At 42.9% G+C, this 19,843-nt stretch overlaps 1 protein-coding gene across 2 annotated transcripts; it reads right to left on the reverse strand.

The window, feature by feature from the left end:
* Positions 1-2,183: 2,183 nt before the first annotated feature.
* RNF20 (ring finger protein 20) lies at positions 2,184-17,749 on the reverse strand. Of its 2 annotated transcripts, none has more exons than XM_050912914.1 (20): positions 17,686-17,749; positions 17,257-17,427; positions 16,957-17,124; positions 16,692-16,839; positions 16,349-16,531; positions 14,984-15,102; positions 13,946-14,092; positions 13,682-13,759; positions 13,250-13,369; positions 11,787-11,966; positions 11,456-11,591; positions 10,668-10,789; positions 9,945-10,336; positions 9,223-9,340; positions 7,469-7,618; positions 6,287-6,499; positions 5,032-5,157; positions 3,817-3,957; positions 3,359-3,460; positions 2,184-3,154 (listed from the first exon to the last, which is right to left on the reverse strand). In XM_050912914.1, the coding sequence occupies exons 2-20, from the start codon at positions 17,383-17,385 to the stop codon at positions 2,978-2,980; spliced, it is 2,949 nt and encodes a 982-aa protein (XP_050768871.1). In that variant the 5' UTR covers positions 17,386-17,427; positions 17,686-17,749; the 3' UTR covers positions 2,184-2,977. The 2 variants fall into 2 exon arrangements, with proteins under 2 accessions (XP_050768871.1, XP_050768870.1); XM_050912913.1 differs by having other exon boundaries at positions 17,257-17,423; positions 17,686-17,724.
* Positions 17,750-19,843: the final 2,094 nt, after the last annotated feature.

The raw sequence follows: 19,843 nt of genomic DNA on the forward strand, positions 1-19,843 counted from the left end.
ATCCTTCCTTCATTGAGATAATCAGGTTTTTAGGAAGAGCTTTTTATTTGTGTAGCATCCAGTACCTTACAACCTCCAGCATCATTTGGCTAGAACAGATGAATACTGCTCTTTTCATTATTATGAGACAAACACTAGGAAAGAAATATTTTAGGCCAATTTTATCAGTATGTTTATCAACAGTTTATGTTATTATCTCTACATGCATGAGCCCAGGAAATTTTTTTTTTTTTTTACAAGTAAAAGTAATTGAAAATGCTAATGGTATCTTAAACGAAAATGTATGGTTTAGTTCAAAGTTCCAATCCAAACACCCAGTCTTTCAACAAATCACTCTTCATTTAAAACAAAAGTTTAAGTGAAAAAATGTCAACCACCTGATAATTAATGTTAAGCAAAAATCTGTATTTCTGGTGGGTGCCTTAGGGACTACTCCCATGTCAAATGCAGAATAGGGATTGCTCCAAATTACTGCAGCACCAACTAGAAGCCTTTTGGGAGAAGGTCCAAGTTATTGTTGCCCAAAGACACATCTTGGCAATGTTATTTTCTTATTCAACTATTGCTCCAGCCTGATCCCGTAGGAGACAGAAAAAAAAGATTGCCATTGCTTTCTGCGGGATAGGGAGTACCACACACCTGTCAACGCCTGCAGACTGCGTAAGTCGGGGAACACTGGCTATGACAAGAAGATGCACTGGAGACTGTAGGTGAGGCTTTTTCTCTGTTTACACTTAATTACTCTGGCTCAGACGCCAAATTTAGACAGGTTTTTGATAAAGAAAATTTGTCACCCCTTCCCTTCTTTTACCCCAAAATACTTCTAGTCTTGATAAACTTTTATTTCCACTCATTCTGGCAAGTCAAATCAGACCATCTAAAATTTTCAGTTTCTCAATGTTTAAATTATAAGCACAGAGAGAAATCTAGTCACTTCCAAAATGAGCTTCAGAGACTTCCTGAGCTTTAACTATTATTTTAAAATAAGAAAATACTTTTTTCTTGGTGAGGAAAGAGAAAATAGGAGTTTCCAAACCTCATCTGTGAAACAAAATCAGACTGTTTCAAGTCTTTGTTTCCTACCATGACCAGAGTGAACCCAACACTGCCAGTATGCACACAAAAGTTTCAAGCTTGATTTTCAACAGAAAAGTGATGTGACTTAATGATTGGGAAAGGGTAAAGGGGCTCTGCACCTCTACAAGGGCTGTTTAATTCAGGTTGTTGTTCACAGCTGTAAAGGGAAGTCTGCTGTTATAGCAAAGCTGTTGGAAGATCCAGTGTTTGTGGGTGACCCAGGTCCTGGGTTTGATGAACAAGCATTTGTACCACAAAATCTACCATCAGCATTAGTATTCCTAATGCACTGTTCTTTCTCCAGCTTGACATCACAAACTGTAATCTAGGGAGCAACTTCCAGTGAAAGCAGAGAGGGTTCTGCTTTTGTTTCTTCTACACATGCTGCAACAGAACTTAAGCCATACCACAAACTCTCAGCATCCCAGCTTCCCCTTGCAAAGATCGGGTCATGTGTTCCTTCTCACTTTTCAGGATTCATAATTTACAAGGTTTAATTCATACTTTCTGAATGTTTTCAGAAAGATAAAAATAATAATGCATACTGTAAGACAATCTGCAATTAATTGCTTTCACTTTACTATTGTTTCTATTATCTCCTACAGCAAACACAGGAAGGTAATACAGATTTTATGATTCAGGGAAGGGACACAGATGAGACAAACCTCTGACAGTTGCATCTTCCAAGAAAATTAAGTGTACAGGAAAAACGCTATGCCCTATGAAGCAATGCTGTAAATAAATGACTTCACGTTTTGATTTTAGGAGCAGACTTCACATACAGCCTTGCCCTACAGGGAGCATAGAGACTATAACCTATGCCATGTCCTGTCACAAAATTCACAGCGGCCACGACAAAATGACTGCATAAATAATCCAGTATCTTGGCCCTTCTGTTGTGCCAGGAATAAGGTAGTGAAGATAAAGCTGAAAGGACAAAGGTTGTTTTAGTTAACCATATTTTAGTTTAGTTAACCAAAACAGGAGGAAGGAAGAAATTAATCTCTCTACTTTAGAAGCTTAAAGCTTCTGAAAAATGTTTCCAATAACTGGACAAAGGACAGGAGCACAGACAGATACTACCAGGGGGAAGAAAAACAGAAAAATAACCCGGACAACAGCTTTTATTAGATTTTGTGCATTACAAGATTAATCTTTGTGGCAAAGTTGCAACAAAGTAACCCCTACAAATTCTTTTCTGGAAACTAAGGACAATGGCAGCAATGCCTCAACCTAGGGGAAGATGTCCACATCAACCAGGGTTCATCAGTGGAATGCTATTTTCAAAGATTCTCCAATATCTTATCTTTCTCCTCTTCTGAACACAAAGATGTTCATTTGCTTTTGGGTGTAGGGAGGATGTTTACTAATGCACCAGCCTTCACAGATTCTTGCCCTGACTCAGGAAGATACATGTCTAAGGAGTCACTCCACTGAAGTCTACAGATGTGCCTGTTCATTCGTTATTTGGCCCTTTAACTGGGAAACCATTCACTCTCAAAAACACTACCATACCTTGATGGGATTTAATAATTAACATCCAAAGCAAACTCCTCAAATGAAGGCCTCATTTATCTCTGCTGCACCACAGACAGCTTCCATCCCATCAAGGCAGGACTTCAGTTAGATGTTCCCAACTTGGCAGTGTGAAAGTGATGGATGGGAAATGTCCTCTCAGGCACAAAGAATCCACAAAAACTGAGGGCAATAAAAGAAAAAGGACAAGAAAGGAACCAAGATCCAGAATCCGTTTCTTTCCATACCCTAACCACAGTTCCCAGAAGAGACTGCAGATCAGCTGAGAGAAGCACTGACTGCCCCAAAGGTGACAATCACAGAAAGTGAGCGAGGCTGCGTGGTCAGCATAAGCGGCAACTTTCCGTCACTCCAGTGGAAAGAATCAACCAATGTAGATCCTATGGAAGTCGTTGGCACCAAAGGCAGCATTGCACTTGGGGCACTTACGCTGCCGGGTGTCATAGCGTGTTTTCACACACTCAAAACAGAAGACATGAAAGCACTTTGTGAGCACAGCATCCTTTTTGCGCATGTTGCAGCATGGGCAGGTCAGGCGGGCCTGCAAGACACAAACATTATAGTGAGGGCCCACTGCATTGCACTAGGTATGTTAGAAGATGACTGAAGGTCCTTCTATTCCTCATAAGCAGGAGGTGGTTTCTTCAATGCAAGATAGGGCCAGAGTACAGACAAGAGATACCAAATACTGAAAACGTGACTAAAGTAGAGTTAAAGATGCAATTTGATAGAGACAGCTACTCACCTTGTAATCCTTGATTTCTTCCATCAATATCTCATCACAGTTGGGAACCATGTCAGGTTTCTTAGTAGTCTCCAGCTTCCTGCGTAACCTAGAAATATCTTCCTGCATAAAACCAAGAGACCAAGTAAATGAGCAGTATATTCTCTGCCACAGCTTCTTCAGGGACCAAAGAGAACTAGCACCTGGGCAACAGTGCACCTGGCTAAGTCACTCCACCCATACTTTCATCCCTGATAGTCCAACAGACTTACGACAGATTACATTATTGTCTGGTGCCACATGTATTTTCAGTTATCAGTGGACAAAACCTGAAAGAGCCAAGACCTGATGAAGCTGAAATCAAAGTGAAACTGGACCCTGAAAAAAGTAGTGTAGTGGAAACCCACTCCAAGCTCAATGTACAAGGAGACAGACACCAAAGCAGACAGATATCGAAGGATTGTGCATGAGGTATATACCTCAGCCCTTTTGAAGTTGAACATCTCTTTCTCTCTAGTTACTCTGTTTTCCACAATCTCATCCTGGAAGTCATGCAACTTCTTCTGAGCCAGCTCTAGCTGGGCTTTCAGATCATCTGCAAGCTGGGCTGCATCCATGGCCTGAAAAAGAAAACCAGTGTAGAAGTACCAAACATGGAAAGAGAGCTCTAGTGATTTCTAGTCCCTCTGCGTGGCAATCCAAGACTGCTCACAGAATACTCCTCGGGCTGCTGGAGATCTATTTTTTCAATCTAATTTTGGTACTTCCAAATGGAACAACTGGAATTACTCCCTAAACATTACTTCAACAGCAAAATATCTTATTAACCAGTTCTAATCATTTAGCTTCAACATTCCTCTTTAGTAGAGCCAACGCATCACACTGCAATGCATGTCACTTAGAAAAATACTAATGACCACCCAATTCTCTTCTTGTTCAAGTATTTTCAGCCTTCCACCTTCTACATTTTCTCTACTAAATTGTTAAGAGGCAGTTCTATAGCTGAACTAGTCAGAACTGCAAGATAAGTGTTTATTTTCTCTCTTTGCCAGTTCTCCTATTGCTTTCTAACTGTCCCTGCACCAATGAACCTAGTAGCCAAGTTCCCTCAATACCACAGATTGTGGTATTAAGCACAAGTGATTGTGCTGAATTCCCCCCCATCTCCTCTTCACAGTGATATTTCTGCTTTCCATTCTGTTTTAATGTCATTCCTGCATTTCTACTAAAGATTTAACAACAAAGGCAGCATCAACCATGAGACTTAGTCTTATTTTACTTGTAACAGACCTAATTTATGGATCTTAGACATTTGTTAAAGGTCTTAACATTCCCCAGCCATATTTTCCTTTTACTTATTCCATCTTTCCTATAAAAGCTTTGACCTCAGTTAACTTCATCTGGCTGCTGCCTCTTCTTTCATGATAGGTTTCCTTTTAAAGGCACCTTACTTCAGCTCCCTAATCAGACTTTCACAGAAACACCTATGACCTGCTCCTCCTTATCAAAGGAAACATCAGTTTACAATACTTTAATCAGAACTCTCTTCGGGACTCCTCAGCCTTCTGGTATATTAGTCCAAAACCAGGGAATATCAGGTTCCGTAATACCAATGAGAGCTAGGAGCCTTATATGTATGCTTCCCACAAGACAACAACTCCATCTTACAATCCATGAGGAAATCAAGCACTTGCCTTGCGTTTGTTCATTTCCAGGGCCTGTGTTCGGAGACCTAGTTCTTTCTCGCCTGTTCCAATACTGCTTTGCAGTAAGTGTTCCTTCTCCTCCAGCTTACGTACAACCTGCAGCTGGGCATCCACCTTGGAAAGCGAGAGAGGAGGTACAGAAGGACTGAAATGCATGCTATGCAGGTCTTCAGAGCTGTCATTAAAGCTGCATGCTAGAACTATCCCTGCCTCCCCATCACCAAGGAGTACCTCTTCAGCTTGCCTTTTTCTCCCTGAACAGACACACTAGCAGTCTAAGAGCTGTATCCAGACTTCTCCGGTGAACACTTTAAAACTTAGCAGTCAAATACTCGCAACAAAGATGTCTTATTTTCTGGAAGGTGGCTTAGAGAATTGCTGCAAGGTAGTGAACAGTTCCACCTTGGTTCCAAGGATGGCAGAATATATATGTAGAAGTACCATTACGACAGGAAGGTGACTTCCCACTTGCCTTCTCCCTCTTGCTCTCCATAGCAATGAACCTGCAGGATATTTTATACTCATACAGCAGTCTCTGTTTCTTACTAAGACAGGTCCCTTTGAAGTCTGATGCAGCATACCTAGATTGATTAGGGGAACATTCCCTCCTGTACTGATTTTGGCAGGGATACTGTTAATTTTCTTCATAGCAGCTCATATGGTGCTATATTTTGGATTTGGGACCAAAACAGCATCAATAACACACTACTGTTTTAGCTATTGCTGAACAGTATTTACACAGCATCAAGACCTTCTGTGTCTCATGCTGCCTGCCAGCAAGTAGGCTGAGAGTGCACAAGAAGCTGGGATGGGACACAGCCGGGACAGCTGACCCCGAACTGACATGTGGTATACCATATGATGCTGTGGCTTAGCAATAAAAGCTGGTGGAAAGGAGGAAGCGGGGGATGTTCAGAGTGATGGCGTTTGTCTTCCCAAGTAACAATTACGCATGAAGAAGCCCTGCTTTCCTGGAGATGGCTGAACACCTGCCTGGCATGGGAAGTAGTGAAGGAATTCCTTGTCTTGCTTTGCTTGTGTGCACAGCTTTCCTTTAACTATTGAACTGTCTTTATCTCAGCCCACGAGTTTTCTCACTTTTGCCCTTCTGATTCTCTCTTCATCCCACTGCGGGGGAGCGAGCAAGCGGCTGCATGGAGCTTAGCTGCCTACCAGAGTTAACCCACAACACCTCCATCTTCCCCCATCAGTTCTGTTGTCCTCTCTCCTTCTCCCAGGTTACCTGTGTCTTCAGTGTCAAAACTTGGTCTGCCAGCTCCTCCTTCTCCTCTTTCAGCAGCTTGTGGATCTGGTTGGACTTGATGCGTTCTGACATCAGCTTGAAGTTGGCATCATCCTTCTCCCGCAGCTGCTGCATCAGGCGGATGTTCTGCTCCTGCATGTCTTCAAAGGCTTGGCCTGTGACATCCATTTCCGACAGCAGGGCCTCCTCCTCCTGCAAAAGGATCACAAGCTCTGGCAAAACTGTCTCCTGTACCCCCTACAATGACCCTGAACATTTTACTCAGAGACACCAAACCTAGTACAGATGAAGGAAGATATCTCAGTATCAGAGAACAGTATCTTCCCAGCAACGAGAAAAAAGTGCTCCCTAGAAGTCTGCACCACAGCAGAGATGACCTGAATTAGAAGGTGTGGAAAAGAGATGGTCATCTCCAAAAGCATTCACAGACTGTGGCTTGTCTGCTGGCAAAATCAGCTGTGACACAGTTGTTGTCAGAGCTGGGCAGAAACCGACTCCCAACTTCAGGCAGCTAGTTGAATAGCTGTCATATACACTACGCCAAGAATTCTACATGTGGACAACTCAACAACTTCCAACTAACAGGCTGCCAAGCCCCTTAAACTCACTTAGGCCACTTCAACATTAAAGGAGTAAGTGACAAGATAGAACAGTTCTGTACTATAAGGAAAAGAATCTGAATTCTAAAAAAGTACGTCAAGTCACTGGCTTGCCTCTCCCCTACTGAGGTGGTCCTGCTCTCTTATCATTAGATTAAGCCCTTTTTTGTGGAAGAAGGTATGTCACAGTACCATGCACCTGCATTAATTGTATGAACTGTGCAGATAATACTTTTAAAAAGAAATTGTAACCTCCTCCCCTAAAGGCTGATCCAGCCATCTCTCCTCTATGCTCTTCACCCAGGCCACAAACAATTAAACATTCCCCACCACCCCCCGGCATGAGCTTTGTGACACCCTGGTGTTGTGAGGGTTTTTTGACCATTGTTGGTGTTTTGGCTGGTTGGGTTTTTTCCCCTTTGATAAACAGGGACAAAACTCACATCTCTGGCACATACAGAGACAGAAATTCCTTCTCTCAGGTAATCTTCCTGGCTGTAACCTGAAGGCAGTTCCTTCCCAGGTGCTCCAGCCAAGACAGAACTTGTTAGAAACTTCTCACCTGCTTAGCCATGGCTAGTTTCTTCTGTAAATACTCAATTTGTTCCTCCACTGCTCGGATCTTGCGGAGAGCATCCTCATCAGCCATCTTTTTACTCTCCTTTTTCTCCTTGTCTTCCAATTCTTTCACCCTCTGCCTCAGTTCTTCCAGCTACAGCAAGGACAAAACAGAAATGACGCTAAACACAAGAATGTGGCCTGAACATTGTTAAGAGCCTGTTTTCCCCACAATTCTCTGAAACATTGGAGAAACTGCCTTCAAAGCATGGGAAAAGAAAACCCATCTCATCTTGACCGGACAGTGTATTACTGGCAGATGGACCATAAAGATGGGCTGTAAGCCCAAGATCTTGATTTCAAAACCTTTGAAAATTCCATAGCATCTTCTATCAGAGTAGGAACATTAGTCTCTTGGAGTTGTATATGTAAGGGTATGTGGATGGAGAGCATCTGCTCCTTTAAGGGCGTCTGGTCAAGGACCTTTTTCAATACAAAAACTGATAATAAGGAGGAAGCCATAAACAAAACATACAGAGACACAAACCTGACAGACAAATGATAAGGGAGGCAGTGATGAGAACCAAACCTGGTCAGTTACACTAATTGATGAGAGCATGTGAGAGTGTGAGAATGTTTATTCCAGCAAGGTTATCTGACTGTGGATCCTGTCAGTTGGGAAACTAAGGGGGCAGGGAAGGAGAAAACCAGAAACAAAATATACAGAGACACAGACCTGACAAAGCAAACATGGAGACAAAGACAAGAAACAAACCTCCCCAGTCACAATAGCTGATAGGCTACCAAGAAACTACAGGCACCACTTCCAGGAAGATCAACCTGGACTTTGCAACTGATAAGACTGTAAACCAGGGGTGGATCCTGGACTGGGAGGGCTGTGGGAATCGATAGAGCTGTACAAACCCAGGAGGGACGTGCAGGGGAAGGGAGAGCAAGGATGAACAAATTGGGGTTAGACAGAGAAGGATATAAAAGGAGCCAGTCACATGTAAAATGTGGGCAGTCAGTACACACTTGCCTGGCTCAGCCCTGTGCATGATCACTGCAGCCTGTCCTATCTTCTTGTATCTTCTTATTAAATACTTTTTTAACTACCTCTGTGTAATCTAACTCTCTACCCCATATGTATGTGTGCTGCATGGAATAAGTGCCAGCTACAGGTGAGACCTGTATGTGGAAGGTAAGAGGGCCTGGGATCACAGGGGTACCAGACAAGACAGAGGGCCCATACTGGTACTTGAGGGATCTATGAATGTGTGTGTGCTTGTGAAGCTAGAGATTGTTGTGCATGTGCCTGCACTAGTGACATTCTATCTCTACCAGCTGAAGAGGAGGAAGGGGACTTGTCTGTCTATGCTTATGTTTTATGAGTCTTCTATGTACATGCTGTTGAAGGCAGCACCTTGTCTGTGGCAGTCTGACTGGCATGTCAGTGTCCTCTGTGTGCCTATGTCTCTGGGACATGTGCTTAGCTTCGCTACTGGTTGAATCTGCAACTGAGAAAGCGGCAGCCATGTCCCTCAGCCTGGGCAAAGGGATCATCTCTTCCCAGAGAAGGATATCCCAAAATCTCCCTGTTCATCTCCAGAACGTTCCAATCTCTCTAAGTGACAAAGATGAGAAGAGGAACAATCTACAGTTTTGAAGACAAAAACAACACAGTTCAGGTGCAGAGTATCCAAAAAGAAGTTTTCAGTAACATGCTAAAGAGAAAAAGAGATGAGAAATGAGATTTACCTCAGCTTTTGCCTTCTTCTCAGCTGCCATCAGCTGCACTTTGTCTCTCTGCTCTTTGGGGGCAGAGCGGTACATATCTAGCAACAGTTTCATCTCCTTCTGGCTCTCCTGGGCCTTCCTGGAGACAGGGAGATAGACAACTCTGAGAACGCAGCAGGAAAGCTATGCTGTTACATATCCAGCATAAGAGTCAGAGCAATATTCTCTCCATCTCCCACATGGCATGCATATGGACTTGTCCTTGGCTCATCTTACCCTGGTAATGTAAAATAGCCAAGAAGTACAAGCTGGAGGCTGAAAAGAAACATGTTCAGGCACATATGGGTTGAAAAGCCAAGAGAAGTGGGGTGGGGAGGAAACATGTACCCTAATAGTAAGCAACAAACTATCCATCTCTGCTTTGGTACTCATCCAAGACAGGGAAGACTACTATGCCCTTTATTAATAACCTGCTGCTGTAAAGCTTTACGCAATTGTTATGACAGCAACAAATAAAGATTACTTGACCCACACCATGAAGTATCTGGTTTGGTAATCCATGCTTTAGGATGTTGTAGAAGAAATGTTACTACATAGTCCAAATCACAATCAGATACAGAGGGTGCCAGAAACTTCTCACTTCAGTGAAGCTAATCTCATAAGAGTGAGCTACAAGTCATCTCACACAAACACCACAGTTTGGGCACTACTCAAGCAGGAAAGCGAGGGACAACAACTCTTACTTCAGCTCAGCCTTCAGCTGCTTGATCACTTCAGCCTCCTTCTTTCTTCCATCTTCATGCTTCCCTTTCTCCTTCTCTTTGGACTCTCTCTCCTTCTCAGATTCCTTCTGCTTCTGCTTTTCCCGCTCTCGTTCCTTTTCCTTTTCTTTCTCTTTCTCTCGCTCTCTCTCTTTCTCCTTTTCCTTCTCTCGTTCCCTCTCCCGTCTCTCTCGCTCCCGTTCCTCTTCATCTCGCCTGGCCTTCATTTCATTAACATCTTCAGAAGCAGCCTTGGGGACAGACACCTGGGCAGAAGGATCATCAGGTTCCTGCTTGATCTCTGGAGGTTCCTCCTTTGTGTCTTCAGTGCTGGACTGGGACTGTAAGAGAGCACTACCGCTGCGAGAGCGGATCTGTTGTGGAATAGCAAGAAAGACGACACAGAAGAAAACAAACCATTAAGTTCTTAGCCAGAAATCTACCTTATCCCCCTTCCCTGGTCTTCCCAGATCCATGCTTGCATGCCCCCTCCATAATTGCTACTACTTTTCATGGAGCACTATACAGCTACAAAAGAAGACCATTCATTCGGTAAGTGGAAGCAGCAGAGTGTAGAGCTCCATCAAAAATTACATTGCATCCTGCGTGCTGTAACAGAAAGGCTGATATTGCAGGCAAGGGTGACAGCATTCCCCCTTCTCCTAAGCACTTTCTGCTCTTTTCTGGCATTTCCTGCTCTGATACCTTGCTCAAGTCAGACTGGGCCTCTCTCAGTTTGCGCTTATATCTTAGCACCTCTCCCTTCAGCTGGTGGTTGTGATTTTGGAGGCTGCTGATGAGATGACGCATCTCCCGATTAATTGGGCCTACAAAAACAGAAACACAACTGTAAAACCACACTTTTGCTGCCCTTCTGCGAGGACTTTCATGGAGATGGATAACAAGCTAAGTGACAATGACAAAGAACCAAAATAAGACTATTATCATTCTGCCGCACAACAGAGCAACACAACACATTTGCAGAAAAAAGTCACACCAGTTTTACACGCATCTGTAAGTCCTTGCAAATTCCCAGTCCTAATTTCCCCTTAACATTACTTTTTCCCCACGTTCCTAAGGGAAATGTGTCATGCTACAAGAAATCCCTATGATTTAAATGCTACTTTAGAAATAACTTCTTTATTTCCTCTGATGACATTTGAAAATTATTGGTTTCCTATCCAGGTTGTCATTCCAGACTTGTAAATGAATCCCTCCAAAAAGTAATTTTTAATAACACAAAATACTGTCATAAACCAAATTATTAGCAAAATGTATGTATTTTGCAACATCTAAAAGGAAGCCAGACAACATCGAACTGGCCTTCCATAAAACAGGTGAAGAGCTTTATTTTTTGAGATAGAGACCTGCTAGAACAGGTATTTAACAATAACAAAGAATCAGACCAGGTGTTTTACTGCAATGCAACCTCTAATGGGCATTGGGGGGCGGGGGGGTTGTTTGTTTTTAAGTACAGCAGAAAAACTCCATACCTGCTTGTTCATTGGCAGCAAGTGTCTGTTCAAACTCTATCCTCAACATTTCATATTCTTTGCGGACTTGTGCCAGGGTGTCCTCTAGCTGAATCACCTCCGTGCGTAGTTTCTTGTGAAGGCTGACCTCATCCCTCTGAGGAGTAAGAAGGGGACAGAACTTGGTGCTGTGACCCTGGAGTATCCCTCACCTCACCAACATGAGGTACCAGAACAGATGAATTACTGCCAGGAAGATAAATTTCCTGAGAATTCCCAGAGCCACCCAAACCCAGCAGTGATGGTCAATGGGATGACAATGTTCCCTAGTCTGATGGAGCAGAGGTGCTACCTCAATTAGTTCCACCTGGCGCTGGTGTGTGGTGCGGGTGCCATGAAGCAGAGTGCGGGCCTCATCAAGATGTGCCTTCAGCTGGAGACTCTCGTTATACAAAACAGAAAACTGGGACTGCATACAGCGATATTCTGGGGTCTCCTTCACAGCCTCTTCCACTGCTCGTCGCAGCTCAACCTAGTCAGGACACAAGAAAATGTCACAGAAAGAAAAATTATCTCCTTTTCTTTGGCATCTATTTTGCAAGGCAGGAGAACAGTGAATCAAGCTGCCACAAGCAAAGACAAAAGTAGAACTTTAACGGCATTGCTGTGAAGTAGATGCAAGTGATATGCTTCAGTATCAATTTAAAAAGTCTATACTTTCTCTGTATGCACTAGGCTGTTTCTCTTGCATAGTCACATGACAAGAGTTTTTGATTCTCAGGTTCTGCAATAGTTTCTCTCAAAGATATGAGTTTAGAAAACATGATATACCTTTTCAATGGATTCACTGTAAAACTACAATCACCTAAATCAATAGATGGACACATAGATATGATACGAAAACTAGAGAAAATACATAAGCAAGTAGGCATTATGTTAGCCTTCTACCAGTAAGAGACATAATGACTGAAAGGAAATGAGAGAAAGCAGAAGTACAGAATCTGAATTCTCCTTACAAAAAAAGTTAGCAAATGATTGTGACTACCAGCAGCGAAACAGACACATATGTACACACATACAGCTTAACGCTAATTAAGAGAAAAGGAAAGTTGTAAGCCAAATGGTGCTTCTCTCAAAACAAACCCATGTTGATCAACAGAATTTAGAAGTGCCTCAAGACGGTTTCTGAAATCTCATCTCTGAAACTTAGGTTATCAGCTCAGACATTCCTTACAACAGGCTAACATATCTATTGATCACTAAAATAAGTATATGATATAGAAAATAATCTATATTTTATCTACTATAGATTCACAGCTTTTTGTGTTACCACCTCTAAGACATAAAAAACTCACACGATGTTTCCTATCTATCCATTCTACCACACTGGGAAAGACTTAAGTTCATTAGCTCTTTCAAGAGCCTAGCTCTCCTACACAAGTTCCCTGACTTTTTTCAGTTCTCTGGTTCCACTTGCACAGGGAAGGTGGAAGAGGGGTCAATACTTGTAAAGACATGAAATTAGTTTTAACTAGACGTCATTGAAATGTACCGAACAGATCAGAACGGAACACAGGAAATCAGAAACCACTACAATTTCCAGTGATCACCACATGGTGTCACCAATGCACTGAACTGCAAGTGTAAGTCACACAAACTTGCTAAATTGTACCTTGTACAAAATACAACCCAGCTAAAGAGCAAATACAGAACAGAATAATATTAATGAGGTTTTCCAGAGACACAGTACAGCAAGACAGAGGGGAACCAACCACACAGAGCACCTTCATCCTCAAACGGGTACAGATGTTTCACCTTGAGTTTTTCGTTCTGTGTTGTTACTTCCTCAAGATCCTGGCGTAGTTCCTCCAGCTCACTGAGGCGATTCCCAGCAAGCTCTTTATTCTCTTCCAGCTCTGCATTCATCTCCTCAAACTGTTGGGAAGAAACTGCTTGTAAACCCTACTGTTAATGTATCTAATGAGGGTACTAATTAAGTAACTGTTCATACAGTAACAGAAATTACAGACTTAACAGTCAGGTAACATTACCAAGTGAGGCAAAGTCTACTTCCATCAGGTCTGTTTCATAAGTAGGAAACTTGGACACAGACAAAATGGCTTGCCCAGAGTCACCCAGATTTGTGGCAAAGGATGTATCTAAATTCTGTTCCAATCTATGGCCCTACACACAGGCTCTCCTTGACTTTGTTCTTCCTCTTGCCCACAACCAAGGCCCTGACATTACCTTGCGGGCATTAATGGTGATCGTGCCCCCATAGAGGCTGCTCCCAGCTCCATACACCTTGTAGCCTTTGGAATTTACCTGCAAAAAAGGCAACGGATTTCATCAACACCCAATGAAATGCCAAGACCACTAATATAGCATATTCAAGACCAGAGATAGTGCACTAGATTCTCACTTCTCACAGCAAAGTACAATAAGATGATGTCACACATCTCAAAACTACACCCATTTCTCTGGTTTCCTGGCAAAGAGAATGGTGCTTACTCGTTCCAGAACATCTGCTAAGTGCCGGTTGAGTCTCTGCTCTCTCTTACGGATCTTGTCAATATCCCACTGAAGGTCATCAATCATAGTCTCCAGAACAGACACCCGAGATTCTGCTGTCTCCACTCTCTCCTGCAGCTTGGAGAACTGCAATCAAAAGAGTGTTTCAGCCAGTTGATTCAGCCAATTCATTTTATTCAGCCAATATTGAACAGAATCAACATTTTCTGAGACTGCTCAGTATTAATTTTTCTCTTACTCATCATACCCTGGATTCATGTGCTTTCCACGCGTCTTTTGCTGTGGCGACAGACTACTCAATGAACTGCCCTGAATTTTACATTGGCTGAATCGCAACACAGTAATGAAAGTAAGACAAAACTGAAAATGGAAAAAGAGCAAGAAGCTGGTAATATCTGGCAAAGTACAGAGGCAGCCACCTCCGCTTATTCAAAGGCTTTTTTTTTTAAAGCTTTTCAATCCGTATGTTCATCTACTCTACAGACCACTGAAGTGCTTGGTGGTCTAACACTGAGCAAGGCCAGTGTTAACACAAACAGCTTTCAAAGGAACTGAAACCTCTGAAACAAATACTGCCAATAACGTGAATCCCTCAATGACTGGGATCATCTTGTAATTAATGTCGTTACATTTTCATAAATGACCCAGAGAAACCAAGGAATTTGAAAGGACAGGGATGTCACGTCAGGTGTCTCAGATGTTTACACAACCACCTTAGCATCACCTTACCACTTCCTCTGCTCTGCCTTCTTTTAAAATTAAATCCATTCAACTCACTGGTTTGGTTACACTCTTTCATTCAGTGATGTAACAAGCAAATCAACCCGAATCACAAAAAATCTATATACAGTTCTCCACAACAACAACCGTTTCCATAACCTTTGTTCAGAAGGCAACTTTCAAACCTTGTTGCTCCTGTCCCTCTCCAAGGCAATAAACTGCTTTCCAAACTATGGTAACTACAAATTATTCTAAGCAGGACCCCAAAGCAGATTTCTTTCTCTCTCCTTTTTATACCTCCTGAGACATGATTCGGTGCTTCTCCTGAAGAACATCAGCCAGCTCCTGCAGCCGTCCATTTTCATGTGAGAGGTAGGTATTGAGCTCCAGGACTGCTTCTTCCATCAATGAAATATCTGAAAGATGCATAAAGAAAAGGAAATGAACAGAAATCAAGGAAGATTGTTTTTAATTCTTAAACAGCAAAGAGAGAAAAAAGAAAATGGAAAAGGAAATTTCTGGTTTTAACTTCTGCTCACTGTATCTCTCCAGCAGGTGGTTCCCAAGGGTCTGATCTCCAGCCACACAGAGCTTTGACCTGCATTCACTAAGCAAAAGGCTCTGCAGTTTAACATACTACCCATTTCTGATTGTCAGTTACCATCCCCTAATGTCAGAGATCAGTCCAATTGTGTCAGTATCAGTAACACAGAACATGCCCTCCTAAGCCAGTGACAACCTAATGCAGATCAAATTCATCTGTAAACCTGCTACAACAGGTGGCTTGAGCTAACATACCAGATGACAATTACAGCAACTGAGTACAGGCTGACATTGCACTAATGCCGATGCTACTACAGAGTTTAAGAGTGCCAACTAAGGACAATAACGCTTCGCTACACCAATGCTAGACTTGCCAGAGCTCCTTGATCAGAGCATATAGAACAGTCTGGACAGAAGGCAAATCAAGGAGAAGTTGATATTCCACCTAAATTTTCATTCAAAAGATTAAAATTCTAACCTTAAGCTAATGAAGTTTTTCAGAGAGTCATCTGAGTGTAAATTAAATCTGCTACGTTAATTTTCAGAAGCTAGTCATTTAGCTTTCTTCTGCAGAACTCTGCTTTGTGTTCAAAACTGACTCCTACACTAGGCATACCAAGACATTAGATGGCTACCATTTTGTTCAAAATTCAGTGGAAACTGAGGAGCTCGTTATTCCTACACCTTTTACTAAACTGCAAGTGAGGAGGAGTCCACCATCAGTTTGCAATACTGATTTCACTTCTTCACTTGTAAGCATGAAGCCTTTTATGCAGTGGCTGAGGACAACTGGGTGATAAGGTTCAACTGTAATCTGTAACTTCTCAGGTGCATGAACACACTATTGGCAGAAACAAGCCTTTCCTTAGCCTGACACACTGGGCAGAGTTCTCAGCATTCAAATTTAGAGACAGTTATAATACACTTCTAGCATATAGTACTAGTCTTTATTAGAGGTTTTGGTTACTGAGAGTTTGAAAAGCTAAGCCAATTTATTTTAGAAAATAAATGAGCACAAGGAGCACTAGGACTTAACGCTTACAATGCAGAATCATATTTAAGCTGGGGGTAGATGAGGATTCTTGAGTATCAGCCAGGCATCAGCCACCTTGGTCATACCTCCACTATTCAGCTTGTGGGACAGCACATCCACTTTCTCCTGCAGCTTGTCATACATCGTCACAATCTGGGCAACAGCACGGCGGGAGGACTCTACACGCTCCTGCAGCTGAGATTCTATCTCCTCACTAGTGCTGCTGGCTAGAGTGGCTAGGAAGGAGAATGCCGGCTCCAGTCCTTCACCTGGGAACAGAAAGAGGCGCAAAAAAGTAAATGCGCTCTGGCAGGCAACATATCATTAGTCTTCACAATCAGAGAGCCACTGTCACCCTTTAGAAAGGGCCATCAACATTGTCCACAGCTGAAATCCATCTTTTCCACTGTCCCCAGCCAGGTGCCTCACCTCGTTCCCGCTCATCTTTGCGCTCCTGATTACTGTCCGAGTCTGGTTCAGGTTCTGGTACCACCAGCGCTTTTCTTTCAGACAAAAGGTCTCCAAGGCCTTGGTCCAGGTCGAAGCGTTTAAGGATGATGCGGATATTTTCATCAAACTGAATGATGGGACAGGCAAGACAAGACAAAGAATGTACGTGAATAAAAGGAGTGCAGTGGAACAGAAGAAGAGACAAGAGAACAGTGTATATAAAATAACAAAGCGTGTTACTAACCTGGTTCCAGTATCGATTGATAATCAGCAGAGAGGCATCATCGGTGGCCTGCCGACGCTCCAGCTTCTCAATGTGCTCCCGCAGCTCATCTTCAATGGCTTGCCGCTGGTCCAGCATCTCTGCTAGTTTCCGGTTCTTGGTCTGTAGGGTCCGGATGTCCATCTCCTCCTGTGCAGAGGCACAAGTCAGGGCACATTGCACACAAGCCAGATCACTGGGCTCATACAGAAGGCAGACAGATATTTTTGTTTCCAGATGAAAAATCGAGAGGTTGAGTGGGGGTGTGCAAGGAAGACATACCGTTGAAGAAACACCACCAAGCTTAATGGTCTCCACTGTGGTGCCTGAATCTTCAACCCCTGCCTTCTTCTCTGGAGGTGCAGAAGGGCCAGGCTCTCCAGCTGTTCGTTTATTGCCAATTCCAGACATGGTTGCTGACGCATATAAACTCCTGCCTTCTCTAACTTCTTCCTGAACGTTAAAGAACACTATCAAAAAAACCCAGCAAACACACACCCACACAATCAACTCAGTTTAGGGTTTTTAACATACTGATCCGTCATAATAACAAGACGCCCAACACAGTACAGACCACGTAACTCAAAAGGTTTTGGAAAATACTGGTCAAACATTAAGTCTTAAAAGACACCACTAGAATTAGCACTGCATACAGCAAGTTGATGGGAAAAAAATCCACTGCTCTGTAATATTAAAATGGAAGCACTGTACCTTATCACGCTCTTTGGAAAAAAATCTTCATGCAGGTTCAGTCTCTGCTTTTTTGATCTCTCTCTGTATTAACAAAAATTATCTGGGTTAGACTTTAACAAGCAACTGAGACTGTGTATATGTGGCACCAGTTCACTTCATACTAACCAAATTGTTCTTACTATATCAACATTCAAAGTCAGTTAAAGCCGAGGGCAGCAACACTTTGAAGATGAGCCCTGAAAGAGCTTACACAGAGATCTTACAAATCCTATGGAACTGAAAAGTGATTTCAAGCCAAGGTTTGTAAAGACACATTTGAAGAGTTTTCCTGTGTATCAGGAGAGACACAGACACGTCTGAAGAGTATTTATCCCCAGTTAATGCAATCTGAAAAGCTCTGGACTACTAGTTAAAGAATCACAGAATCGTTGAGGCTGGAAGGGATCTCTGGAGATCAGCTGCTCAGTGCTCCTGAATAAAGCAGGGTCAGCCAGCGCAGGTTGCCAAGGGCCTTGTCCAGTCAGCTTTTGAGTATCTCCAGACATAGAAACTCGGTAATGTCGCTGGGCAACCTACCCCAGTACCTGATGACCCTCAGCATTAAAACAGTTTTTTCTTATGTTTGAACAGTATTTCTTGCAGTTCCCTAAAATATTATTTAGCAAAATAACAAATATCTCCTTAAAGGGTTTCCAAAACAAATATAGCTGCTAGCGATGGAAAACTAAACCAATTAGGTCTTCACTAGACATAAGGAGCATTCTTCTCCCATATTCACTGATGCTGTGCCAACTTGATCCGCAGATCTCTACCTCTAAACTAAATGAAACCCAGAAGTAAACAAAATGCAGACCATACAAGTAAGAATCATATTGTTCCATTTAAATCTATAATGGCATTTACACTTAAACTAAGGGTTACAAATTGAACCTGCCAGCTCTTATGTATGTGCTTTACTTGAGCAGTTCTACTGAAAGTAATAAGGCTACTGTATTTTTAAGATTAAGCTGGTACACTGCTTTGCCAAATCTTATCATTTAACAAGCATTTTAGCTTGGCATTGCCCTTCACCATATGCAAAATAATATAAAGATTATTTCTAAATGAGTTACTGAAACAGCACATATAGTGTTCCTGTAACCTGTCTTTTAACATAAGTATTAAATACATCTCAAAATTAAAAAATAAACAAAGACAACTTCCACTTAACCGTTTTCCTCCTTTTAGCAACAGAATTCAGTGGGTATTGAGTTTAGCTAGAATGACTAGGCCATTGGAGGGGGTGGAGGGAACAGCTGTCACTTAAAAACATCTGCTACCTATCAGTCCAGCGAGCCACCAGTGACTATTGCCTTTCACATTTTTTGTCCACAGACAAAATATTTCTTCCATTGCCTTTGGACACCATCCCTCACAGCTCTACCTCCCCCTCTCCCCACTACTCACTTCCTCACATACTGTACGCCAAGACCTGACCCACTAAGTTTTCATGACCACAGATCCTCTCTTTCCTTTAGGAACTCAACCTTACCCTCAGTTCCAGGCTATTCACATTCTTCTCCCCCCAAAAAGATCACACTAACTCATCAAAGATTGACTGTCCTCCCCTGTCAGGGACTCAGCTTCATCTTAATCCCCCTCTTATGGTTAAAATCCTCTTACACGGAGACCGAAATACACCTCCACCTGGCACTCCCCACACCTACCACTGGCCAAAAGTCATCTACTCTGACCACCATCAATGACCTGCAGAGAGCAAACTACCCCAGGCCTAATACTTAGCCACTCATCTACAACCCATGCCCACCAACCGCGTTTGAGCCCTTTCACACGCTCGTGGCACCTCTAGTCAAGCAACCTGTCAAAGCTCACCATTCGGCTTCCTACACACACCAGCCACTCTCTACACTTTCATTTTTTGTGTATAGAACCCACAGCTCTTTGGAGTTCCCCAAAAATCTCTCGTGACCACCCACTCAAATCCCAGACATGTCCCCCAGAGACACTGCCCCACACAGGGTACATAAACCTCCACATCGCCCACCAGAGACTTCTCTCCACACAGAGCAAGAAGCCCCCTCCAAACCGCCACTGAGTCCCCAAGCTCACATAGGGAGCCACTTCACCGATGCCCACAGACACTCAGGGACGTGCCCTACCTAACACCTCTTCCCGT

This window comes from Gymnogyps californianus, chromosome Z (assembly GCF_018139145.2).
Source record: "Gymnogyps californianus isolate 813 chromosome Z, ASM1813914v2, whole genome shotgun sequence".
NCBI lineage: Eukaryota > Metazoa > Chordata > Aves > Accipitriformes > Cathartidae > Gymnogyps > Gymnogyps californianus.

Coding starts and splice junctions, on each gene's coding strand:
- RNF20 (XM_050912914.1), bottom strand. CDS start 17,385: ATGTCTGGAATTGGCAATAAACGAACAGCTGGAGAGCCTGGCCCTTCT. Junction 11,592..11,786: donor GCCAGGTGGAACTAATTGAG/GTAGCACCTCTG, acceptor CTTACTCCTCAG/AGGGATGAGGTCAGCCTTCA. Junction 3,155..3,358: donor AAGAAATCAAGGATTACAAG/GTGAGTAGCTGT, acceptor TGTGTCTTGCAG/GCCCGCCTGACCTGCCCATG.